Source organism: Olea europaea, chromosome 12 (assembly GCF_002742605.1).
Source record: "Olea europaea var. sylvestris chromosome 12, O_europaea_v1, whole genome shotgun sequence".
NCBI lineage: Eukaryota > Viridiplantae > Streptophyta > Magnoliopsida > Lamiales > Oleaceae > Olea > Olea europaea.
The window spans coordinates 5,865,191-5,892,787 of NC_036248.1; the positions used below are offsets into that span (position 1 = coordinate 5,865,191).

General features: G+C 34.6%; 1 protein-coding gene, 1 long non-coding RNA gene and 1 pseudogene across 13 annotated transcripts; 2 read left to right on the plus strand and 1 right to left on the minus strand.

Annotated features, from left to right (window-relative positions):
• The first annotated feature begins 1,752 nt into the window (after window positions 1-1,752).
• On the plus strand, window positions 1,753-13,944 carry LOC111405353 (DNA-binding protein RHL1). Of its 12 annotated transcripts, none has more exons than XM_023034181.1 (12): window positions 1,753-2,177; window positions 2,749-2,859; window positions 3,879-3,965; window positions 4,140-4,351; window positions 5,450-5,571; window positions 5,733-5,908; window positions 7,704-7,745; window positions 7,885-7,933; window positions 11,023-11,057; window positions 12,239-12,367; window positions 13,441-13,482; window positions 13,627-13,944. In XM_023034181.1, the coding sequence occupies exons 1-12, from the start codon at window positions 1,860-1,862 to the stop codon at window positions 13,660-13,662; spliced, it is 1,359 nt and encodes a 452-aa protein (XP_022889949.1). In that variant the 5' UTR covers window positions 1,753-1,859; the 3' UTR covers window positions 13,663-13,944. The 12 variants fall into 12 exon arrangements, 10 of the variants coding, with proteins under 10 accessions (XP_022889949.1, XP_022889950.1, XP_022889951.1 ...); XM_023034182.1 differs by having other exon boundaries at window positions 7,707-7,745; XM_023034183.1 differs by having other exon boundaries at window positions 5,459-5,571.
• A 263-nt stretch (window positions 13,945-14,207) lies between these two features.
• On the minus strand, window positions 14,208-18,613 carry LOC111406486 (annotated as a pseudogene).
• A 311-nt stretch (window positions 18,614-18,924) lies between these two features.
• LOC111405356 lies at window positions 18,925-20,327 on the plus strand. Its single transcript, XR_002704765.1, has 2 exons — window positions 18,925-19,339; window positions 19,654-20,327. It is a non-coding gene; the product is annotated as an uncharacterized LOC111405356 (long non-coding RNA).
• Window positions 20,328-27,597: the final 7,270 nt, after the last annotated feature.

Below are 27,597 nucleotides of genomic sequence, written 5' to 3' on the forward strand. Positions count from 1 at the left end.
TTCATTATTTATATTTTTAATTATCATTTAAATAATCATTTCATTGTTATTTAAATGTTCATTATTTATTTTTGTGCATTTAAATTAATTATTCATTTATTATTTGTTTGGATTGTTTTTCATTTATTTGTTTCAATTGTTCATTTAAATTATTTGATTTAATTATTTATATTTATTGATTATTTAAATTATTTATTGAACAAGTAAACCTAAATATTTTATTATTTATTTTAAATGTTAGAAATTTATTTCAATTAAATTTTAATTACATCTTTTGATTATTAACATTTATTCATTATTTACATTTTTAATTATCATTTAAATAATCATTTCATTGTTATTTAAATGTTCATTATTTATTTTTTTGCATTTAAATTAATTATTCGTTAATTCTTTATTTCAATTGTTTTTCGTTTATCCGTTTCAATTGTTCATTTAAATTTTTTGATTTAATTATTTATATTCAATGATTATTTAAATTATTTATTGAACAAGCGAACGTAAATATTTAATTATTTATTTTAAATGTTTGAAATTTATTTCAATTAAATTTTAATTACATATTTTGATTATTAACATTTATTCATTATTTAAATTATTTATTTATCATTTCAATAATAATTTCGTTATTATTTAAATGTTCATTATCTATTTTTTTTGCATTTAAATTAATTATTTATTCATTCTTTATTTCAATTATTTTTCATTTATTTGTTTCAATTGTTCATTTAAATTATTTGATTTAATTATTTATATTCATTGATTATTTAAATTATTTATTGAACAAGTAAACGTAAATATTTAATTATTTATTTTAAATGTTAGGAATTCATTTCAATTAAATTTTAATTACATATTTTGATTATTAATATTTATTCATTATTTGCATTTTTTATTTATCATATAAATAATTATTTATTTATTATTTAAATATTCATTATTTATTTTTGTGTATTTAAATTATTTATTCAAATACAACGAAAAAAAATTGAGGAAAAAGTCGTGGGCCACAGTCAGGTCGTCTAGAAAACAGACGGCCTAGACATTTGGGCCGTCTGGAAAAAGATGGCCCAGCGTCGTTTCACCTTTCTTCTTGGACTAGGTGCCAGAGATTGTCATTTTCGACAATCTCAAAAACACGTCAAAAAATGTCATTTATAGTAATTTCACGTAATCTACAAAGATTTCTACCACTATTTTCAACAAAATAAACCTTTAACATTCAATTTCAAAGATTAATGGGGAAAAATAAGCAAAACTTACCTTCATCGCCTCTAATAGTGGCCGGTTGGTCTCCTTTCAAGAGAAAGTCATCGATTTCCTTGCTATTTATTCTTCAGACGTCGGTTTGAGAGTGATTTGTTAAGAGTAATATTGAATTTTCATTGTTTTTAAGGTTTTTACAAATTTTTCAAAATTTTTAAACTGTAATCAACGATCATTTTGAAAAAATGGCTCTTTTTGGTGGCTATCTGTCACAATTTCCTCCTCAAACAAGGGCTAACTGTTTAGAGCATATTTGAGAGCTATTTTTACGTAAAAATGTAGTTCGGAATTGTAAATTGATGAAAAATGTGTCATTGAAAAATGAGAAGAAATTTTTAATTTACGTATAATATTATTTTAATAAAAAATATATAATTAAAAAAAGAGAAAAAAATATATTTTAAAAAAAATGGGTATCAAACATTCCATACTTTTATCTCACTAAAAGCGAAGGGGATAAAAAATGAACTTAATTTGGAACTAGGGTGACCTCCTGTGTTTTATTTTTATTCGCATTTATATGCTTCTTCTCTCCCGCCTACACAGACGTGCTATAAAATCTCCTGGAGGGGGAACGAGCCATAGACAGCGAGATGGGTCGAGATGTTAAGAAGGAAGAGAAAGCTGTGGCATCAAACCCAGATGTGGAAGAGAGAAAGAGGTTGAAGAAATTGGCGTTTTCCAAAACCATTTTGTCTGAACATCCATCAAGAGTTGGGCCATCAAGTGCTCTTGCCCCGTCGAAAATCGTGACCAAACATCACGGCACCGATATACTAAAAAAATCTCAGCGCAAGAACAGATTTCTCTTCTCGTTTCCGGGCCTTCTTGGCCTGATTTCCGGTGGGAAAATCGGCGAGCTTAAAGACCTTGGCACGCGAAACCCTATTCTGTATCTTGATTTTCCCCAGGTTTAGTTGGTTTTCTTATTATATTTGTCGTGCTTGTTCTGGTTTTTTGACTTGATATGTTATTTTGATTGGGTGAAATGATCTCGAAATTTGACTGAGACATTTTGTTCGATGTTTTTCAAATGGTGCTCTGTTGTGCAGGTTTAATGAATTTGCTCTAGCACCAGTCTTTTGTTCCTTTGATTAGGATGTTGAATTTTTGGTTTGATTCCCAAGTACCTTGGAAACGATGAAGTTTTCTAGTCATCCTTAAAAACTGAGAGCTTACAAGAAAATTACGTAGGAATGACAATATGGGATGCTTACAGAGCTGCAATTTTGTATCTGCTTATAGTGGAAGATAGGAGTTCATAAAACATTTCAGCAATCTTCAACAAGAATTTATTTTTCACCAAATTGTTTACACTTACCTGAATCACTTCTAACCTTTTGACAGGAAAATGGAAGGGAAATAGTGTAGGAACTCATAATTTTATCATATTTGACGTTCTAATGGATATGTTTGATAAGACAGATTCTCAATTAACAAATGCCAAACAAAATACAGATTACGTTTTCTTCAAATGTGTAGGGTCAATTGAAGCTTTTTGGGACCATTTTCTATCCGAAAAATAGGTATTTGACTCTGCAGTTTTCCAGAGGTGGGAAGAGTGTGATGTGTGAGGATTACTTCGACAATATGGTAAGTATTTTCTCATATTTCTTTCTGCCAGTTTTCTTGTCACACATTTCCTCGTCCATGATTGACATTTGATATTTCATATTTTGGACCTTCATATGTGCAACCATCAGAATATTCTTAACTTCATCCTGCAATTGCAAAACACCATGTATTTGTTTAAATGTCTGTGTGTGCGCTATAGCCAATTTTATTGTTTTAAGAAAGCTGTACATAGTTATTTATCAAACTCATAGTACTAGTTTTTTCTCATCAGCTGGACTTGCATCATCCTAAATAGTAAACACGCCCTTGTTTGAGCCCCATTCTTTTCATAAGAATGAGTTTTTGAATGGTGTATTGATGGTAAATGTGTGGTTAAAAAATAAGGAAAAGTTTTAGATTTGAATGTAATATTATTTTATTGAAGAATGTGTGGTTGAAATGATGGATAACATGTATTAATGCTTGATGCTTCTTATGTAGAGAATATGGGGAAACACGAGAACAAAGACGGGATGTTCGGTAGTTTTGGATGTTCAATTTTTCAAATAAAAAGAAAAACAACTTTTACATATTTATATTAGTATTCAAAAGGATAAGTCGAGTTCACGACGAATGGAATTGATGTATAAGTTCATTTCTTTCTTTTGGGTGGTGGTGGTGGTTGGATTGGGGACTGAGTCTTAACAAATATTATTGGCTAATGTGTTTTGAAATGTTTTTAAAATCATGCAGAAATTTTTAATCTTGGTGGGGTTGTGACAGTATATGTCTGACCTTAAATGGCACCTGAGCAAAGATAGAATAAAAAAAGTTGTCCCACCCTGATTAGTACGGTTCCCAAGTCTTCAGTTTCTATGGCTACTTCATCCTTCACCACTTAGTTTTCGAATTGGATGTTTAAAATAACATCTGATATGATACAATCCATAATCAGTTACCAAGCATTTGTCGATATTTGATTTCCAGATGCATTTTAGTTCCATCTTTTCACTTTTCTTGAGGTCGAAATCATGCATTCTTGTTTCTTTCATTCCCAGATAGTATTTTCTGATGCATGGTGGATTGGAAAGAAAGATGAGAATCCAGAAGAATTATGTCTGGAATTTCCGAAGGATCTGAATTTGGTTAGTTTACTGTGAATTTGTTTCACTTGCACTTAATAGAAAGAGAACACCCTGCTTTCAGTTGGTCAAAATTGTAATTATAGAGATACGAAAAGCATGCCAACATACGAGTTTATCACCAAATATTTTCCCAGATATCCTTGACATAGTTTCCCATGTCTTGGTTGGACCCAGGAACAACATGCAGAATATGATTTCAAGGGTGGTGCAGGTGCACCTTGTGATGGAAGACGAGGTTTTATAAAATCTGCAATGAAATGTGTGGAACAAGATTCGCCTCAAGATTCACTGGAGGATGATTTAACTGATAGTCAAAATAATGTGAAAGAATCAATTGAAGTAACTCCTACTCGGCATTCGGCTAGGACTGCAGGGAAAACTTTCAAGTATTTTCTTTTCCTTTTTCTGCAGGACAAGAGCTGCATAGATAATTTTATAACAAATAAAATATGACACGTTGTGAGGTCCTGAGCTAAGCCTTGGCTAAAAAAACTGGCTACTTATACAGTACATAATTTATTTATTTTTAAACATTAACCTCTCATTGAAGTCATATCTTCCTTGTCCCAAATTGATAATTGTGATTTTACTCGTCTGCATGTTTTTAGTACCAAACTAAAAACATATAGGTTTTGTATAGCTCTCCAATTTAATTTAATGTGTGAGATAAGGTTTTATGTAGAACATTATGTTTTCATGTTTGCATCCGAAAATTGATTTGGTGGGTCTATTTTATTAAAGTTAGTTCGGGTCATTTTTTTTGGGATAGCTAAAGATTTACCAAGGAACAGGGAGGGTTTAATTGACTGATTTTGTGTAACTCTATTTTTTTTTCCCACTCTCCTCTTGACAAGGATATCTCGTTCTCTTAAATTTGTATCATATCTTTTCTTCATATATACAAATTCTATTTCTTAGACAGAAATAATTCTTAGATAGAAATAATTATATCTTGAGAATATAGACAAATTTGAGACATGTTAATAAGGCAATGTAGAAATTCAACATGAGACAGAGGAAGCATCTATCAGATGAGTGTGAAATGACAAGAGATTGACAAGAACCCGAAACAAATACACTTAGAATTTTGGTTCGCTGGCAAGGGAAATATGTGATTATGAGCAATTAGTTTCTCATAAGCTGTTTCTCCTCTCACTAGTCAAAAGCAGCAACTTTATCACTTTATGTGCCGAAGAATCTGTTGAAGGATATCTCGAAGAGAATATATGAGATTCAGCTGTAGAATTTATGGACATATATATGCAGACCTTTTTTCTTTTGTTTCACTTGTGAGGCATTTAAAATTACCAATAACTACTAGCACTACCTTTTGCTAGGATGCAGTTATTTACATTATACCTATTTGAAAGTCACATGAGATTGGTTATTTCTGTACAAGGCACTCTCCTTTGCTTTGTTTTGCTTCCTTAAGATCTTGTTAAAATTCCTCTGGGCCTTAAGTTTTGTTGGTGATGCTTATAAAGTCTGGGCAGGTTTGCAGAAACATCGTCTGGGGATGATTTTGTTGGAACAGATGCTGAAACCTTTGAAGAAGAGGATGAGGAAGTTGATGTCATAGAGAAAAAAGGAAATTGTACCTCTATAAATATCCTCATAATTTTTTTTCTCAACAATATTTCATATTATTTTTTTGTTTCTTAACTTTTGTGCTACTAAGTCATGGATATTTAAAGCTTCCTTATACCTTGAGAAGGTAAAAGATGTGATTTCAGCTTCTCCACACTGATTTCCTTAAATAATTAATACAAACTGAACATAGCTGCCCTGTAGTCTTCGACATTGACAATGTGGATGCCACAGAGCCCATTCCAGCTTCAGATCATGTTAAGCGAACTGCCAAATCTAAAGATCTCTCTCATAACAACCACGTTTCTCTTGTTCAAACATCTGTGTCTACATTGTTTAAGAACTTGGAGGAGAAGGTTAGGTTTTGAAGCTTTTACTTTTACAAGCACCAATGCTGGGTCTCTGAGGTCCTTTCTACAAACTATGTTGTGTTGAAAGGATATCTATTAAATTTGACAATTGTGTAAAAGTAGAAGTATAGCATGTAACATCTCTAACCTATCTAATTACAGTTCTACTATCATAGATGGTCATGATAGATGTTGACTTGATCACATCCTTAACTCTAAGTCGATATCCTATGCAAGCTCCTCTCTCTCTCTCTCCTACAGAGATCTTGCATCTCTATTACGAGTACTGGCATCCTCTAGCACCAGTGTCTCCTTGATATTATTAAAAAAGATGCTCTCCTGTTCAAAACCAAGTAGGATCTCTTTGTACAATGTTGAATAATTTTAATCTTTTCCTAACCATTAAATTTCTCTTAAACTTCAAAAAAATAATTTTCCTGGTAAATGTTCATATGCATTACCTGTCACAGCTGTGTGCAAGATTGTTGTCTTGTAGGACTTGGGGAGTACCTATGTATTTCACAATGGCGCTACTTGTGTCTCTTTGAAGAGTCGAATGATTGATAGCACAAATGAACAAATTGTACAAGTTATTGGTAGTTTGATGTTGAGTTGATGATTGACACCTGACAATAATCTAAACATCGAAACCTTTTTCAAAATATGCGGCATCTTTTCATTTTGATTATTGTAGTTACTGCATCTTTCTTTCTAAATATTTGTGCCATCTTTCTTTCTAAATATTTATGCCCCTTTGAGAGCTCATGCGGCTGATGACACAAACGACAAATGTTTTGAGTTATTCCTAGTTAGGTGTTAAGTTGATGATTGGCATCTGGCAATAATCTAACTATCGTAGTTACCACATCTTCCCATAATGCCAACTCCTCCCCCCCCCGGGCCCCCGGCCCCACCCCAACCCACACCAAAAGAAAAAAAGAAAAGAAGAGAGAAAGAGAAGTAGAAGCAAAAGTTATTTCTCCTTTTGATTTTTTCTCTAATGTTCCACGTGTGATTGGACCTAGTACTGGATCGAAGAGAGCACGGAAAGTGGATTCTTATAGTGTGCAAGTTCATTGGGAACAATCATATATTTCCAGTTGTTTCTTGTCTCCATTGTTTACTAATATTAGCTTTCCGAGAAATGGTAATAAGTGAAGATAACTTGTCCACAAGGGAAACTGAAAACTTAGAAATTTTCTTTTGTCCAGAAATAAATAGATGTGGTTAAACATCTCAAATAGGATACAACTGACAATGACTACGGAGACGCTGTCCAGATGAGAATTTACTAAGAATACATTTTTAATATATATCTTCTCTTACTAATATGACAACTCTTTTGATGCAGTTTTTTGTATGTGTTTTTACTCATTCATTTTAAATTTATGAAATAAAGATAAATTATTAATTTTGGTATGGAAGTTTTATTTTCTGTAGAACTCTTCTAGTACATTTACTTTTGTTTAGTCTGAAAGCATGATGTTTGCCATATGTATGTCCATGTTTTAGGGTGAAATTGATAATTGACTAAGAATATCTACAGTTCGTTCAGATTAATGTTATACATTCATTTGGATTCTGACATGTTGATTTCCCCACATTTAGCTTATCAGTGTCACAGCGCTTCTTAAGCAGTAAGCAGTGATTCTTTCTCCAAGATTATCAACCCTGCCTTTTGTTTTTGATGATCTCATTTACAATTTTCTTTTATGGGATTATGCTGTTATAGTCAATCAAATGGATACAATAATAACTTTATGCTGCTGTATCAATTTGACACAATATTTTTCATTTTCAGAAGGCAAATAAGGATGTGAAACAGAAGAAGGATAATGTCAAGGTTAAGATTTGTTAGCTACTTCTTTGCCCCTACGAATATAAAGACTTCTTTCTCCTCTCTCTAGTAATATCAACCTGTTGAGCTTTGCTATCCTTTATTTGCCTTTTACCTTTCATCGCATGCCATTAGCTTCTTGTAGGTTTCCAAGTTCTTGAAACGGGGGAAGAAAATTGAGGAAAGAGATGCTGGTTAGCCTCGCTCTCTCTTGCTCACCCCTCCCATACTGTGATTTATGATTTCATTTAGTGCATGAACTGGAAATAGATGATAGGATTCCACTAGAAGAAAAGAGAATTAAGTCTGATATGGATTGTTGAATATAAATGCAGGGAATTACGGGAAAAAACAGTAAATAAACTAGACTTCCTTTCACTTAATATTTGCCTAATCTCTACCCTCCCTCCTACCTTTATTTATAGCTACTCCCTAACTAATTCCCTCCCCTCACATGCCATAGGAATAGAAATCTGTTGATGCGCCTATTTCTCAATCCTTCCGGACCCTTCTATAACCGGTGGCCTATCAATAGATTTTGCTTATTAATTATTTGCTATACCCCAAAACTGAAACTTTCTTCTTGTCTTAACCATGCATTTATTGAATGTCATTTAGTGGGTAAAGGCCTATAAAGCACCGACGCGGCCACGTGTGTCCAACACGACACATGTCAAGCACGCCTACGTGCGATTTTTCAAAAAATTATTGATACAATATGTCGTTGACACGTTGATTAAATTATTTAAAATTCTTCATTTATATAGTATAAATTAGTTTTATACTTGCTATTAATTTTTCTTGTCGAAAATTTTTAAATATGAATACATATTTGTTATTTAATAATAATTTTTGAATTAAAAATATATAATATTTTTGATAAAGAAAAAATGATCATGACACAGGAGTGTCATTATCCGATAAGTGTCGAACACGGACATAGACACGTTGCTTTAGTTAAAGTGTTCGCGCTATAGAGGTAAAGGCAATATGGAAAAGATGTAAAGTGCATGCCTGCCTTCCAATATTCTACAATGCTTGACAATGATTTCCTTAAATATATTCCTATTATGTAAATTAGATTGTTTAGATTAGTTGAATTGTCTGAATTAGAGAGATGAAATGTATCTAATTATGGGTGTACTAGAAGTTTGACGTTAGTTATCTATGATACACTATTCTCAAAGCTTTTGAATCACTTTTCATGCTATTTTGTTTTAATGGGAAATATGAACAGAGTAAACCATAGGTAGGCCTTTTGGATAACCAGAAGGAACCCATTATATCAATTCTTTATAATTGGATCAATTCTCAGTCGACTTTGATCCATTGACTAACCTAATTCAAGATTCCTTGTGCAATGAACAGCATCATGTTATATGCCATATAATATCTCATGATGGTTTATGTAGAGTAAAAGACATAGTTTTTATTGGACTGACCTTTTCTTAAAATTCTGCGACTATAAATGAAACAATGTAGAAGCTTTGTCTAATTAAAACATGCTAGATGTAATAAGAATGATGTAGGATTCCCAAGTACTATTTGATGCAGCACCAATAGAAAAATTAATGAAGAAGGAGAAAATCAATGAATTAGGAAGAAGAAATCAGGGGAATGGATGGAAGAAGAGAATATGGGAAGAAGAAGAATAACGGGGAAGAGGGAGAATTTCGCCACAAGCCACCAAAATATTTATTATTCAATCATCAACTACTGAAATTACATTGCAATTAGGTTTAAATAGTAAAGACTAAAACCCTAACTAGAATGAACTTGGAGGCCAATACAAGCCCAATTACGTAAATAAAAATCTAAAACATTAATAAAGTCCAACTAGAAATAAAATAGATGATGTTCTCATCAATTCTCCCAGGGTGGGAGAAAAATTCGACCCTATCGAGTTGATAGATCACTATAGGCTGCAGTTAATCTGATACTCCAAATGCTTTAAGTCAAGTCACGGGGGACGATCTTTCTGACGAACTAAGTATCGAAATTTCATGATTGATAGTACTGAAAATTGTAGCTTATTCCCAAGAATATGATCTGGCCAAGGGGCGGTCTTTCCTTCTAACCAAATACTGATACTGGATTCCAAATAACCAATACTGATGCACCTCATCTTCAAAATTTTCACATGATTGTACATAATGAGGAACACAAGAAGCACGTCAATCTACCCAACAAACAAGAAAGTACTGAATCTTGCCATCATTGGTCAATACAACACGTTTATCTAAAATAATATCAATTTTATCTTTGTGTGCAGTGACAGATAGTATTCAAGTAGAAATATCAACATAGTCAAGTTGGGGGTCTACAAAGTTAAGTAGAAATGGATCATCAAAGAAAGTAAAATGGTGTATGTAAGTAATGAGTCCTCAACATTTAAAGAGTGGTAGCAAAAATGTGATGAAAGAGCAATGACGTACATTTGGACCAACATACTTTAAAATTTCACAAGGACGAGCACTACAGACTTGCAATATAACAAAATCTCCAATTTTCGGGAGTGAATAGTACCCGTGAATAGTACGATGAACATTTTTTTATATTTTTTTTATAGTTTTTTGGAGAACAACTATGAAGAGGCTGGAAGAAAATAAATTGGCTGCTCACGCTAAAAATTTATGTGTTTGTGCTATTCCACAAGTTCTTGGGAAAGAAATAGGAAGAAAATTTTGGATTGGAGATGAGAGATTACCCAAGTTTTGGTTTTAATTCCAAATTTGATGCAGCACCAATAGAAAAATTAATGAAGAAAGAGAAAATCAATGAATCGGGAAGAAAAAATCAGGGGAAGGGATGGAAGAAGAAGAGAATAGGGGAAGAAGAAGAATAACGGGAAAGGGGGAATTTCGCTACAAGTTGCCAAAATATTTATTATTTATTCATCAACTACTGAAATTACATCGCAATTAGGTTTAAATAGTAAAGACTAAAACCTTAACTAGAATGAACTTGGGTCAATATAAGCCCAATTACATAAATAAAAATTTAAAACATAAATAAAGTCCATAAAATAAAATAAAGTCCAACAAGAAATAAAATAGATGATGTTCTCATCACTATTACTTGACAAATTTTAGAGGACCAATTGAATGTCTCACACGGCAACCAGTTCTAGGTCCTGTCATTTTATATGGAGTGTCACTTGTCTAATGCCTAGAATCAGGCTATCTGATTATGCATGCTTTTGACACATTTTCAATTAATTTCTGATTCTGCTCATACATAGCTTCTCATGGCCCACATTTTGTTTGCTTTTGCATACGTTTAGGAACAGAAACTATGGCACTGAAGAAACAACCTGAGGTATTGTTCTTGCATGTATATTCTTGTGCTCTTCGATTATGTCTTATTGTTTTCGTTTTGCCTTCTCTTTCTTACAGTTTCCTTATACATAATCATATTAGAAATCAACTTAGGAAACTGAAGTTTCCTGATTGAATTTCTACTCTCTCTTTGACCATTTATTGTCAAGTCATCTTGCAAACAGAAACATCTTTCATCTCAGTAGCAGTGGAATTGAGGGCTCCATAAAACTTAGCCTTGCTAGTTATTTAATTTTAATAGAACATGGAGTGCCATCAAGAGAAGTAAATTAAATTGTCATAGTCTACATCATGTCATCAATTGATGATGAAGCCGCCTGTAATATATCTGCACCTTGCACTTTGTCAACACTGGTTGCGTTTGTTTTTTTTAGAGAGGATGATCAAAGCAATGATCTTGGCTCCTGCAATGTCTCCAATCGACCTGCCATCCCTTTGTGCCCTGCCGCTTCTCTTTTTCCAACAAAAGGGCTCCCAAAAGACCATGAAGATCTACACACCCACAAATACGAAGCTGGAGATCCGCAATTTCCATTAATGCACTGAATTAAGACCGAATTAAGATGTTCCTTGTTTTGCAATATTAGTTCTTTGATTTTACATAGCTATGAATCCTAAAGTTGTATAGAAAAAAATTAATAATGGTTTCTGATTCAACTATTATGATGCTTCAATTGCTTCCTTGTTACTGCTTGGTTGCATTCGACAGTATTACATGGGATACATGAATTACAATTAGAAATTATCTCATTCAAACATGAATTTGGTTTTCACCAGTTCCAATTTCACGTCACCATATATGGCAAAAATTCATTCAATAATGTGCTACAGGTAGAACATAAACCTTTTTTTTTTTTTTAGTTGAAACTATGTAGTGTCAATTTTTATTTAAAAGCCTTGACACAATTCTAAGGCAAGAAGTACAAAGAGCTGTGCGCCCAAAAATTAACAGTTACTTGGTTTGCTTAATTTTCTTGGATGCCTATGAAGGGACTAGATAAAGTACTGGAAAGCTAGTCATGTCTTTGGGCCATCATATGTCTTGGAGTTTGGAAAGCCATCAACTTGATTTATTTCATGCATCTCTGATTCTTTTAAATTATCCTTAAGATATTATTACATATTTTATCCACAAAGTAAATAGGTAACCTTCCTTTTCAGAGTACTAGCTCTATTGAAGTCTACCAAAGGAAGTCCGAAAGCAAAACCCAGGGTGCATCATCCTCAAGGAAAAGGAGAGCTGACCCAGTTCCTGCCTCAAATTTGTCTGATCCTAGCAGTTCCCCTCGGGTAAAAAAGCCATCCAGATTTAATTAGCAAATTCTTCAGCCTGCCACATGCACTTCAGCCACCACCACCATGTGGTATTGCCTGCTAAGTGTGTCTTGTTAGGTTGACACTTGATGTTAAAAAAATTATGAACTTCATTCCTAATTTTCCTGATCTATATAAATCAAGAATAAATTCTGTAAGTTCTTTGCGCCCCTAGCTTTCGGTATCAAAATTCATAGTTCTGCTATTCTTAATAGCAAATTGAACCTTGTCCTGGTATTTTTCTTTTTGCATTTAGAATTCTTGTTTTAATTGTAGAAATTGATTGCTCCTGGAAGTATAAAGCAGATGGCCTACATGGTTTCAGGACATCAGTCAGCTTGATCAAATATAGGCTTTGTTGTATGAAGTTTAATACTTAAACTGGTGCCTGGTGTTTGGGTTCAAAATTGTTGTATAATGTGTTTGCTTATCCACATGAGATGTTTCAATATGATTTTGAAGGTCCTTTCTGCTACCTCTCTCTACTTGAGAGTTTTTTGTTATATGGTCACTAGACCAGGTGAATATAACTCATCTTCTTTTAGATTGTAGACACTTGATTATTTGTAACCTTAAACCCTCCACCCCCACCAAGGTGCAGTACAGAATTTGTGGTGCATCGTACTGAAGATAGCTCTTAGTCTATTAAATAACTCTTAATTAGACATTTGGCATCACTGGAAAAAGCTAAGAATTGTAAACTATGCAAGTTGAACCTGACCAATATGGAAATGAAATGAAGTTACTTTCTCTGTTAGTGCCATCGGCCATGTTGTATGTTAAATTTAAAATAACAAGAAGTTTTGGTGACCTCAAAATGTCATCATCATCTTACATATATGACAAATTATTTGAAATACTTCTGGTAACTTATTGAGTATCATGATTTTATGATTAGTAGAGGTAGGCACTTCAGCATCTTGTCAACTATCTTGTGAGTTAATTTGTGGTATAGTTGAATTTTTCCGTGATTGATGATGAAATAAAGCCTTCATTGAAGTTTATTAGTGTTTATCCGTAATAGTTTATTTATGTTTTTGACTCTGCAGGTCGAAGATGATGACATAGAAGAGTTCTCTAGCACATCTCAGGTTTGATTTCTTAATGCAGTTTTAACTTCAATATGATTGTAATGAAATGCAAGGACATAAATCGCTTTGGTTTATTTCCCCCCCCCCTTTTCTTTTTTTTTTTAATAAATCCTGCTGATTCTATTTGTTGACAACTTTTCGCAGGATATGAATGCAAGTGATGGAGATTGGACTGCTTGAGACTGTAATGCTTCTACAACAGTGAGATTGATGCTAGAACATTTTTTATTGAAATATATAACACTGGCATTTCTTAGTTTGGCTCCTGAGGTGATATGTTACTGTGTAAGCAGAAAATCTTTCGTGTGCTTGATTGTTTAACGTCTTCATTTTTCATTATATTCATTACCATTGTAACTGAGATTCATTAGTTTGTCCAGTTGGTTTTAAGTTTATCAGTAAAACTGCTGGATTGAAGACATTGGGTTTGGGGAGGGGGTAGTGAATATAATCAATTATACATGCTATTTGTTCCTGGATCAGTGCAATAAAAATTTTCAATCTCTTAGCTTCTGTTTTGAAAGAATCTATAAATAAAAAAATAAGTTGTAAATAAGTGCATAAGATTTGTGGGTCAGAATGTGATGGTTGAAAATTACAGTTGACATAGACTGAAGTAAAAAGTGTTGGAGATTGACGTTTGCATCATTATCTTTAAACTTTTGTTTAGGCTCGTAAATAGATTAAGAAAGCTTCACGAATGTATGCAAGAAATATCAAGGGGAAAAATTGAAATATGTTTTAAGTCTTTTGGGTGCAGAATTTAATTAAGTGACGCGTGCACAAATTCCTTAAATGGGTAGTTAGATTTGAATCCATGACATTAGCTTAAATTGTGAGTGAACGCCACATGTATATTAGTTAAATCTTGTCCTGAACCGGTTTCTTCGTGGAAATTAATTTTGTTTCCTCTCAACTTTTCTAGCTGTTGAGAATTAGAGATTATGTATTATTGAATACCATTGAGATGCATTCATAGGTAAATAAAACAAGTATTAGTTTCATCCTGCAGAAACATGAAGGTGACACTTGTTGGCATATAAGTTATTCTTTCCCCTGGCCTAACTAGGATTTCTAGTACCTAATCTACGTTAGAATTTGTAGCCCTTGACAGGAACTTCATGCAAATTGGAGGTTTCACCCCGACTAGAGCGAGTATACAGCTAGGCTAAGTCCACATTCCATCACCACAAATCAAACCAGAAGCTATGGCAGGCTTGAAGGCATCCGCATTGCCTTCGTTTTTCTTCTGCCATAGATAGAGTATGAGGCTTCCAACGCACATATCAACGGCAGTCTGTGAACCCAAAAAAAATGGTACTGCCATTGCTGTTGGAAGTGGAATAAACTATGAACGTTTCTTGCCCAAAGCATCTCTGGTTAAGTTGATGAGAATGGACACTGCAAAGAATCCATAACATGGCTTGAGGCAACCTTTTGGCAGAGCCGAGAAGCCTTCAACCCCTAGTTTGGCCCTATTATAGAAAATTTTGGCGAGGGGAGCAGGATATTCACTTGTAGGAAGCTCGAGATCAGAAAATGCTTTGTAGAAAATCCAAAAGATGAAAGGAAAAATAACACATCTCGATGCAGTCCCTATCACATGGCTGACAAATATTGAACAAGGAGAAGCCAAGGTCAAGTAGCCGGTCTTGAAATCTTGCATGAGGTCAGTGGAAGTATAAGTTATAACTATCACTCCACATGCTGCTAGACCAGCAAGAATTCCACCTTGTGATTCCCTCGCCCATGTCCCAATCGTAAAGATGGCTAGGTGTCCGTAATGATGTGAGAATGAGCAATCAGTGAGCCCAGACCCATATGCATTACAGAAGACCAAGCTTGGTGCAATAATATAGATAACAATTCCGTAGTACCACTTGAGCTGGTGGAAAATGTGAGGAAGGACTGCAGTAGAGACTGTAGCAAGGGCGAAATAGCCTCCAATGGCAAACCATGTTGGGATTTGATCCTTAAGAAATAATTCGATACGGCGTTGGTCATCATAAGAGAGTGATCTTCGCACAGGAGAGGAATTTTCTACAATCGAGATTTGCATGTTTGCATTTCTGGATAGAATTTTGTAAAACAAACTAGCTAGAGTTTGGCTTTGAACCTTGAAAAAGTTGTATAGGCCATCACCGAGTAACATGGAAATGCCAATGAATACTTGATGTAGTTTTAGATGACATTTTGTTTTAGTGAAAGGTATTCGTGAAAAGGCAAATTAATATATGGCAGCATTGAGTGAAAACTATGGGGGATTAGAAATTCACCTTGTAACTATAAAGTCCCTGCAAACTACGTGGGTCGAGATCTGCAGAGTACCAATCACCCTTTCTAGTTTCAATGAGAGGCCACAAAATACCTCAAGAAAGAATTCCTCCAAGAAGAAAAGATACGTTTACGATGTGAGGACAGATCATCCCTACTCCAACTGTTGATGCTGAGAATTTGAAGAAAAACCCGTAGTCCCCAAATAAGGTTCCAAGTGGAACATAAGATGACTTTGTTTGATGTTAACCTTAGTACTAGTATGCAGACAATGACTTGGCTATATCTCGACTGAGTTTGAGTCTGTCTGATGATGAGATTAGGTCTTAAATTGAAAAACAGTGAATAAACCAGACTGCATTTTGGTTAGATGATGCTCAGTCACATGTTAGTGTTTTAGTTGAAAGTTTTGCCTATGAGCAGGAAACATCATTTGGTTTTTTGACATTAAAAATTAGAGACCAATTGTTAAACAAACTTGCTACATGTACAGAAGAATTATATAGATAGGTTGACAGATAGCAAGCATTCATTGGATGTTGGACAAAAATTAGTTTTAAACCAACCAATGCAGTGTTATCATGTGTATATTTGTAATCCCTTGTGTCAAAAGCTCATGTACAAGAAGCTCTATTCATTGTCAAATAAGGAAAAGAACCTTTTACGCTTACACTAGTTCAACTATTTGTTCCTAATTTATATGCATTTTCAGTTGGTTTGTGTACATTAAAATTTTCCATTTTCAATCCACAAGCAGATACATATTAATATAATAATCTTTGCCTCAATTAAAATAAAATGACAATTTCAAATCAGTGATGGATAATAAGTTTGTAAATAGATCAGAAATTAGCAACTGTAACTAAAATAAAATCGCTTTAGTTTAATGGGCATAGTTGTTGGAATACCGCAACTAAATTAATCAGTTGGTGATGACCTAAGGTTTCTTATTTGAAGAAAATTTACCTATCCTACTTTCGTATTAGAAAAATTTTGACAGAATTTTTTTTTTGATAAATAGCATTAAAATACATGCACTATATATATATATATATAGGGGTCGAGTTCAGTTAGAACGGACTACGAGCGTTGAAAGTTTACTATCGACAATGAACATCCGTGATAACGGGATTTTTTTATTAATATTTAATTAAACAATATTCATAAAATTGGACGGATTAGAACTAAAAGAATTAGATACACCATTGAACTAGAACTAGATACAAACTTTCATTTTGGATGAAAAATCGTTTCATAATCTGCAAAATGTCTTAATTTATTTTTCAATTAAATGGGCAATATATATTAATAAAATGCTGATATTCAATTTACAATCAAATTTAATTAAACAAACATTATTATATTAACAAAATTCAAATTATTTATGTGCTTATATCAATTTTATGTGCTTGTATGATTTCACTTTTTTGCAATTGGTTTTTTTGTGAACGTAAAGTGGAACCTTTTATTAATTATATAAGTTTTGTTGAAAGATTCCTTATGACACTAAGGCCGATTTTCCTTCAAATTCATCCATCATTAATTAACTGAACTCTCAAATCAATTGATTAGAGGGGAAAAAAAAGGAAATCAAGGAGAGGGACAAAACACCGGTTAAAATGTTTCTACTTGCATTAAATGAGTAAAATTGAACATATATTATTTTGTTACATTATGTGCTACAAATCAATAAGTGCCATCATGGTAAAGTTCTCAATACCTTTACGAAAGATAGTAGGTTTGAATCACCTTCCTTGTATTTGTTTTGGTAAAAATTGTTGAAATATAAAAATTATAAAAAAAGTATTGCTTTTGAAGAGTTTTGAACATAAAACCTCCAATTCAATAGTGGAATGACTAACCAACTGAGCTACCAAAGATATTTGTCATTAATATGAGTTATCGAATATATAATTTAAAAATTCTATCTGTTATCAGCAAAAGAAAATCTCCCCGACGAATCCAGCTAGGGTGACCGCCCTAACTCGTCGCCCATTAAATCTGCACCTACATACGAGGTTTTGATTTTAACCAGTATAGTGACTTACTTCGCTGCTTTCGCCCCTCCAAGAGCATGGAAACTGTTAATAAAATGTCCACTAGCAGTACCACTAGGATATGCCAACTTCAAGTCTATGATCATTATCTAGATACAAAAAATGTGATGCACCATTCAGGATTCAAAAATATTAAAAATTTATACATTGGACATATAAAACATGTAAAGCATACCTTCCGGAGAGAAACCACTAAAAAATTACCGGAGAAGCTTGTTACAAAAAGTAAGCCAAAATCGAGCCTGGTGCCGAGTTTTTTTAGTCTAACTCATGTTTGGCTTTTGCTGTTTGTTTGACAAAACTTTCACTCATTCCAAGCAGGTAAGATCCATAGCCTCCTGAACAAGATGCTCGTGTAAGATATTCTGTCTGAGCGAGGGGGAAACGAAGAAAGATTGGAAACGTATATACTGACCGCTAAAACTGATGCCTGTGAAGGCTGTAATGCAGGTCTGAATGACTGCAATTTCTTGGCGGGTCCAGGGCTGATTCAACGCGCAGGCTTTCTCAAGTGTTTTAATCAAAATCTCGACAAAGAAGAATCCCAATAGATCAGAAGCGACAGTAAATGATTATATGATATTAGCATCGAAGTTGAGTTTCATCGCTATGAAGCATAACATCACCGACAACATAAAACTCACCACAAAGGCTCTTATAGTTAACTGTTCTGTCCATGAAGGTACCTCTTCGTTCTCAAATATCCCATCTACTGACAATTCTTCATCTTCTAATGTGTGAATATTTTCATCACGCAATCCAACTCCTCTCTCTACATTATTTTCCCTTCCGCTGTCCATTTATTCCCTCTGGATTGAAACTTTAGGACTGTCTGGGGGAAGCTTTCTATGGTATGTAGATAGATAATTGAAGAAATTTATACATCGACCCCCCCTCCAACTCCCCTGTAAAAAAATTTAAAAAATCAAAAAAGGGTTGCAATCTACTAGGGTGGTCCCAGGATCCTGGAAAAATATGCCCATTGAAAATTGTAACACACGAGACATGACCTTAACAATATTATAAATATCAATCGCGCTACACCTATAGAAAGAGGATCTCACAGGGCTTCAACAGAATGATGTGGCATTATTGTAGAATAAATAAATCAACAATTCCTGCCCAAATAAACGCATTAATTCCTGATTCGTAATCTCCCTTCTCCTCCTGAAGCCCTAGAAATCACGCGAAGAAAATGTCGATCGAACTCCGTCCGGCGCCTTTGTCCACAACGCCGCAGTGATATACAAACCCAAATCGAACGTCCATCATGCTTCCCCTGCTCTCCGATTGTAACTCCCCGAAATCTTAACCACTCGAAGCCGTTGCCTAGGTCAAAACCATCGCAGTCGACATCTGGCCATCATCTCAGTCCACAGACACTACACTCATCTCTAGCTTAGTACGTCTCCGTCGTCCAAAATCGCCGTCCTCAGAACGACCTCCGAGCAACGACACATAGAATGTGTGTTTTAGATTGCACTTGCACCTTTCTTCTGGCTACATATGGAATCATCTTATGCAAGGTTTGCGTTATAATTACATAGAAATTATACAGTTAGAACAAGTGACATTGTTATTCATCTTGAACTGATTATCAATGTTGTTTCTGAATTGGGGAAGTTTCTATAGTAATATAGAGTAATTTGCCTTCGGAAGTAGCGTTCATATAACCAAAAAATGCTTCCTACGAACTGCATTTCATACTGTGAAATGTTTTGCTCGAAAATCACTGGTTTTGCTGAAATATGTGGTTTGCAGTGTATCGATTTATATAGCTGTCTGCATATTATTTTATGTAGTAATGACTTTGAATTTGATTTTTTGATTTCTCGGGTAGGATGGGAGGACAGAATGTTGGCGTTTGTCACGGTTGTAGAAGCACGAAGCACTCCTTTACTGATTGCCCGGTAAAACGACAATATCCACGGTGCGCACTGGGATTGCAGATGTGTTTTGAGGTTGAAAGGGAGACTAGTAATAAAGGGTGATTATTTAGAACCTATAGTAGTAACTATGGATATTTTGATTGGGTTGTCAACGAAGAAGCAAGCGGAGAATCGAGTACTATTAATGAGGCATTTCATCCTGTGGGCATCGAAGAAGTCGATGACTTGCCAAGCATGTTCGACAGTCTGGCTCGAATAGCTGAAAAAAGAGACATTGAGATCTCATTGAACGTGACATTTCACAAAGGAAAGCGAAGCGAGGACGTGAATGGCAAAGGAGAAGCCCACGATTGATGTTTATCCTATAGACGGTTTTCTAAGTTTCTGATACAATGGTTTCTTTCCTGCTGGATAAATGTTGTCCAATATGATCCTTTAATGACATGGTGAAAATATGTTTTGTAGAGATAACTCATACTTTGGCTATATGGTGTTGGCATTATGATGTTTTGTAGTTCAATTGTTGGTAGTCTATGGAATCTGTGGTGCACCAGTAGGATTTTATTCTTTGTGGAATGTATGACTTGTAGGTTGTCCTGGTTGGTGAATGCAATCCTTGTTTATTACTGTTATGGTTTATGGATTTGCTCAGAATTTATTAATGTTATGGTTTCTGTCTTCGTTGGTGACCTTGTATATCTTACAATCTCATCCAACAAACAAATGAATGGCCAATGGAAGATAAAGATTTTATTACTCATAATAATGTCAAAATTCAAAATACTACAGAGAACACAAACTTAAAATACACAGGATGACAACAAATGGTAATAACATAGCAGAGGCTGATCATAGGAGAGGGTAGAAGACTGTTTGACCACTACAAAATACTACTCCAATCTTGTGGGAAAACCCCTATTCGACCACTACAACATTCATTTATTATGTCTTCATCCGGGATTTCACTTGTCATACGAGCGTCTGTCATTGTTCTGACCATACAGCAGAGGCCGATCATAGGGGAGGGTAGAAGACTGATTTGCAACTTGTGAAGCTCCTTGGGAAGAATTTGTGGCAACGACCTGATAAAAAAGATAGTGACAGGAAATCCCATGTGAACCCCACCAAATATTACACGAATGATTCTTGTATGTTCAAACACACTTTATTAATAAATTAATGAAATGGAAATCACAGAATCAGACATATTAGCCACAACGCAGATAGCCTTCTCTCAAAGAGTACAAGAAAAAAGACTTGAAAGACAAGGTGGCTCAATTTTTCTTTAGCTTACGATCATGTTAAGTGTTGCCAACAATTCAAACCTTAAACAGCACTTGACCGTTCATAAGCAAAATTATTCAGATTTGAGTATTGGAAAATATAAATTTTAAAGAATTAGCCTCAGAATTGCAGAATAACAGCAAGGCCTTGAGACCATTCCTCGCAGTGGATGATGTTCCTTATACAATGGATTGGTTTCCTTCCCTTTCACTAACCTTAAATAAATACATAATTGAAATTCTATCTTAGAGGACAGTTTAAATAAATAAATGTGTTTCAAGCTCTTACAATTATTAAATCATAATTCTTTTCCATCACAATTTCTAAATGGCATACTTCACAAATATTACTTCTAAAGAGCATCCTTTACCACTAAAAGCACTAAACAATACACTGGCACAATCAAGAGTGCCAGGCTACAAGTCTAATTTAAAAATCATTGAACCAGAAACCACCATTTTAAGCTTAAAATCAAGGACCCCTTCAACTATTAAGTTTCGACAACGGATATGTAAATCCTGACTCTTGATTGAAGGTTCTATGCTCCCATAGTAATTAAAAGGATGCATAACACCACTTCTGAATATTTTGATTGAACGATGCATAAAAAAAATGCAAAAGCTAAAAATTTAGACTCCATATTTTGCTTACATGTTACACAGCTAGCTGTGGCTAATCTGCTGGATGTCTATATTTCAATTTCATAATCATAGACAAGAAAAAAACATTTTGGTGTAAGTAAAAAAACCAGAACACAAAAAGGACACTAAATGAAAAGTCTATCAGATAATGATAAAATATGCGCCATTTTAGTCGTGGCTGGGGGTCGAACATGTGATTTTTCTTTCAAATACAAGTTACTTTGAGTAACTTTTTTTTCCCAAACATGTTTTTGATGCATAACTTTTTCTTACTTTAAAAGATTACTTATTTTATTACTTATTTACTAATAAGGGAACTCTTGATTAGACTTGTATAATTTTTATTCCTATAAATTAGAAATATAGAAGTCTTGCTTATAAGGTTACAAATAAATGATTTATATTAACTAAACGAGCCCAAAATTATAAAAATAATATAAGAGAATCGAAAAAACATGCCAAGAATAAGAAAGGTCCTGTTCTTTTCAAGCTTTAGAAATTGTAATAACTAGGAAAATAAAAGAGGAAAAGTAGCAGACAGGGGTCCCTATTCCTAGGGAAAATTAACAGAAATGAAAGGTACAAAGGTTGAAGGACCAAAAAATAGAGTTGAAACAAGACACAATCTATCAATGGAGTTGTCTGTTCAATTCATCACTAATTGAAACATATGATGCCAAACATCCAGAGTTTGAGAATTTGTGTGCATTCATCTACTTATGAAATTTATCCTGATTGCTTTTCATATTGAGTAAGCATGCATATCTTTTTGGGCTCTGAAAAATTGTCGAATGGTGAACATTAGGAGATAATTAATTGATAAACTTTAAGAAAAATGAAAAATTACATTCTCAAGAAACGAACAAGAAGTAAAATTTTCACCTGATCAGAATTTAACCCAACTTCACCCGTTCCGATAAATGTAGCACCTTACTGCGGAAAAGGTGATGGAGCAAAGTACGGACCCGAGGATTGAAATTGAATTGTGGCATTAGTCGACGAGGGGGGATCAAAGTAGATGAAGGTAATTGTTGGGTAAACATTTGGCTCATGGCATCCCCCTACATCAAATAAGAACATAAACGCACATTCATCAACTTAAAACTAGGGAAAATCCATAAACGTACCAACAATAGCTGGGAATATGAGAATGGTGTTGGTTGCAAACATTGAAGTTCTGGAGTGATATGCACAACCGGTGCAGCGGCTTCCACGGGAAAATGACTATCCTTTGGTCTCTTCCCTTTGCATTTAGTCGAAGCATCCTACATATAAATCGAACATTAAATGATTTTGTAATTGAGATCCTTTATGATTAAAGGGTTTAGTACAACGACATACCTTCGCTTTTTTCGAAGTCGACTCCAACGGGCCCTTTTTTCGAAGTTTTCTTGGTGCCCCCTTCCTGTTCGATAATTTGGGATCTAATATGTTCGTGGCGGCGGTATTTTATGAATCATTTCATTGGCTCGCTATGTTAGTAGTAGCCTGCGAAATAACATTACTGCCACAACTAGAATTTAAAGACCGTAACTCTACAGCTTGACATTTTATCCAATCCATAATCACATGCGATCGCATGTCGTCAGTGCAAGCAAGGTCTACCACCTCTACAAATGCCTGACACATGTCATCGTACCTCGTTTGTTCAGGAGTGCTAACCAACCTGGAGTACTTCACGGGAACCCTTGTATGTGCTCTACTGACATCTCTTCGCCATCTCCGCACTATATACCTCTCTGGCATTTCTGTGATGTCATTACGGTCTAAGACGGTGATCGCATGCCTGCATATAATTCCTCGAAAATCAAACAAATGGCAGCTGCAAATAACTTCACATGTATCGTTCCGATATGAGACATTGTATGTTTTCTTCTTCTTGTCCCCAGGGCAGTTCACAGACTCCCGAACCTCGTAAGTCGTCCCAAAACACCCTTCTTGTCTGAAGCAACGTCACAGTACATCTTTCCTGTGAACTCCTCCTGCACTTCCTTGAACTTTGAAATAGTGTAAGTAGACTGAAATTGCTTCTCCATTTCAAATGTTGTTGCACACGACACCATTTGTGAGTATGACTTGAATTCCGCCTAAAACTCCTTCTCGACCTTATTCATTAGCGCCCTTTCATACTGTTCGACAAGCTATTTTAAAGAGGTCTTCGAGTGGACATATCTTTCGAAGAATGCATTCATACTCTCACTCCGTTGTGTCGTCGACATTCCTGCCCAGAAAGTGATTTTCAAGAAGCAAGGTACCCATTTACATCTGTTCTCATACAGGCCCAACAACCAATCATTATTGTGTAAGTCAAACCTACTGATCATATTCATCCAGCCATTTCAAATTCATCCTCGTGTTGCGAATCGTATACTAGCCCATGCATACAAAAAAATATTGAGCTTTTATCAATGTGATAGCCAAACTTTTCTAGCAACTTCTTCATGATGTGCTATAAACACTATCTGTGTTTTGTACTTGGAAAGACAATTTCAATCGCATTTTGCATAGCCTTATCTTGATCAGTAATAATTCCATGGGGAGGTCGACCATGTATGCACTTGAGCTATGTCCTAAATAGCCATACAAACGTGCTCGTATCCTCATTGGATAGCAAATCACAACCAAGCAGTGTTCATTGTCCGTGGTGATTTACTCCAACAAAATGTGCGAAAGACATATCATACTTATTCTTGAGATACGTGGTATCAAACGTGACAACATCTCCGAACTCTTTGTATGCTTGTCTAGACCTATTATCTGCCCAAAATACATTCTTCAGGCGTACCTTGTCATCTAAATCCATACTGAAATAAAATCCTGGACACTACTGCATCTTCGAAAAGTATGATTGCAAAGCTGCGGCATCTCCTTCTCCTAGTCTTAACCGTCTCACCTATTTAATATAGTTCCGACAGTCCCTGTCAACGTAAGTCATATTTTCGTATCCACCTGCTTCCACAATTTTGGAGTTGAAGCTTTTGTGCAGTGGAATTCCTGCCACATCATTCACCTCAAGCTTCCTTTTCACATTTGCACTTAGTTCTCTGATGCATCGATAAAGTCTAGATTTCGAAGGGCTTGTTTTGTGATAGTGCTCAAGGTTCACAGTGTTAATTCTCCTTTTTCCAAGGACATGCAGATGTAGATATCCTCGTTTTACAATCTGTTTGACTCGTTGGTTGTGGCTTCAAAACACTGGTACTATTATTACTCCTTCGCCCTTCACGGCCACACGTGAACGTCACATATCTAACTACTCCGTCGTTGTCCTTTTTTCAATTCCTTCTCTTCACGAGAAAGCCAACGACGTAAGCATATCTCTTGTAGAAGTCAAACAACTCTGTCTCACTCACGAATGTCATTCCAACCTCAAGCAATAGCTCTCCATCTCCTCGTAACGATTCGTTGCCAACAATATTGCTACTGTCCACAAAAATCTCATTTTTGGACTGCACCATGGGAACATCATTCTTGTCTCCCATCATTTCGTGCACTGCGACCAGATAACCATTCAAATGAGTGAAAACATTAACTTTAATTTCTACAGAACGTTTATGATGCATTAATTTTTTAGACAGCATTACTTAATATATATCTCCATTTTCGAATTCAAATTATTTCGTATGATTGATCCTAAAATATAAGGTGATAAGTAACAATACTAAAAGCTTTCACATATTGAAAATATGAAGCAGATCTACCATAGATAGAGCAAAGCTCTCACATAGGAGGACCAGATAGAGCACCTCAATTTCCTGGCAAAGATTGAAATTCCTCACTCTCAATTTTGAATTCTTTGTTCTGATGCGAGTATCCAATGTTATGATTTTGCATGAAGCCTACATAATAAGCAAAAGAATTATGATTTTATAGAAAAATTGCATATAAAAGCAATACAGTCAAACTTAAAAGTAAAGTACCATATTTTTCCTCAGAACCACACAAACAATATAAATGCTCATATAGTTTGTACTTGTTTATATTGGGAGTAGCACTTCCAAGATTAGTCACATAGTTTAGCATTGCCAAATAAAATTGTAATAATTGTTTGGGGAGAGTGGTACACGTGAGCAAGATAAGAGTTGCCTTGCATATCTACCATCTGTGAAGTTGAAATTTCCAAGTGTTAATTGAATAACACTAATGTATATATAACTATTAGATGTAGTCGTGGTGTGAAAATTTTCATTTTCATTAGAGGAAATTATTTTGATAGCGCTGTACATTTCACTTTCAGGAAGAAAATTCATCTTCATATTTATCAATTGATTTTACCAGTAGCAAATATTGATTAGAATTTGACCCTAATGCATGCTGCCACAAAATATGTTATTCTATTAAGGTTAACATAATTCAAATCAATTACCAGTTAATGTGAGAAGAAGGTCCAACCTGAATAGCAACTCCAGGAGATCAAAATCTACTAAAAAATTATAATGCATTAATTTTTTAGACAGCATTACTTAATATATATCTCCATTTTCGAATTCAAATTATTTCGTATGATTGATCCTAAAATATAACACTATCAGTAAAAATATTAAAGGCTTTCACATATTGAAAGTATGAAGCAGATCTACCACAGATAGAGCAAAGCTCTCACATAGGAGGACCAGTAAAATTCAATTGGTGTTATAAATTAAGATTCCAAAAATATACTTGTGAACAGAGCAAGACACCATAATTTAATTTTGACTGCCCACTTCTCAGACAATTTGATCTCTAACAAAACCTCAAGGTTGGAAATGTTTGCATTAATCAACATATGTTTTATACATTTCTAGGCAACACTAATTGGAAGGTTACACACAACAAATGCACACTATTACTGAAGTTTACTGTATCATTTCTCATCGTATATGATTCGCGGTTGGAAGAAACTCCGGAATGGGACATTCACAATGTGGCTTCTAAACAAACTACTACGCTGTTCGGTTGGAGAAGGAAACAATCATCTGCTAGGTTGGGCGTCGGGTCAGCTCACACTGCAAGTATTTTGGCCGAAAATGTGAGCTTGTTTCGGAGAAGGAAACAATCTGGTGCAATGGGCGTCAGGTCAGCTCACGCTGCAAGTGTTTCGGCCGAAAATGTGAGCTTCTTTTTGGGGAAATACAAATGGGTGTTAGGAAATCTCGAGCTGCAAGTGTTATGGCCGAAAATGCGAGCTTTTATTTAGGGAAATACAAAGGAAAATGGAGTAGGGAATTTGTTCTTACAGATGTATACGGCTTCTTTGCAAGCATTTTTCCATTTCTTTAGGGCTCCTATTTGAGGAAACAAAGTGGATAATAGCAATGCGGGTGTTTTTGGAGAATTTTTTAGCACCACCAGATTTCCTCCCCCCTCCCCCCCCTTTTTCTACCCTTTTTTTCTTTTTCCACGTCAGCTGTTTTCAAAATTCTGTATAGCTTCTGTAATACCATTTCTAGACACCCAGCATTATTGTATAAATATTGGGTCCTAATCTACAAGAAATTCATTACTTCTATTGATTTTGATATTTGTACACGATTGATTTTCACTCAACCTAACAGAATGTTGTGGCAATTTAAAAATGAATAAAAAATGGAGGGAGGTGATGGTCAAAAAATTTATTAAAATATGGCGGTCCCTTTTCATTTTCATATAGGGGCTGAAAGTAAGAAATAGAATAATGTTTTATTTATATATCTCCTCTTTCGTGATCAGAGAATCACAACAACTTCTGCCCGATTAGTCTATCATAGTGGTGAATAAAATGGTGTCCAAGACTCCAATGTTATGTTATAGCCCGGCTGAACTATCTGAAAGTGAAAATAATTTTGTAGTTGGCAGGCTTATTTCGAACAAAATCGTCCTTGCGCACGAATTAATACAAGACAAGAATAGGAACCAGCATAACTCCAATGTGATTTTTAACTCGGCATGTTTTTGTTATAACAGAAAGTCTTTCAGGTACTCTATATTTAAAATTTTCATTTTTTTCTAAAT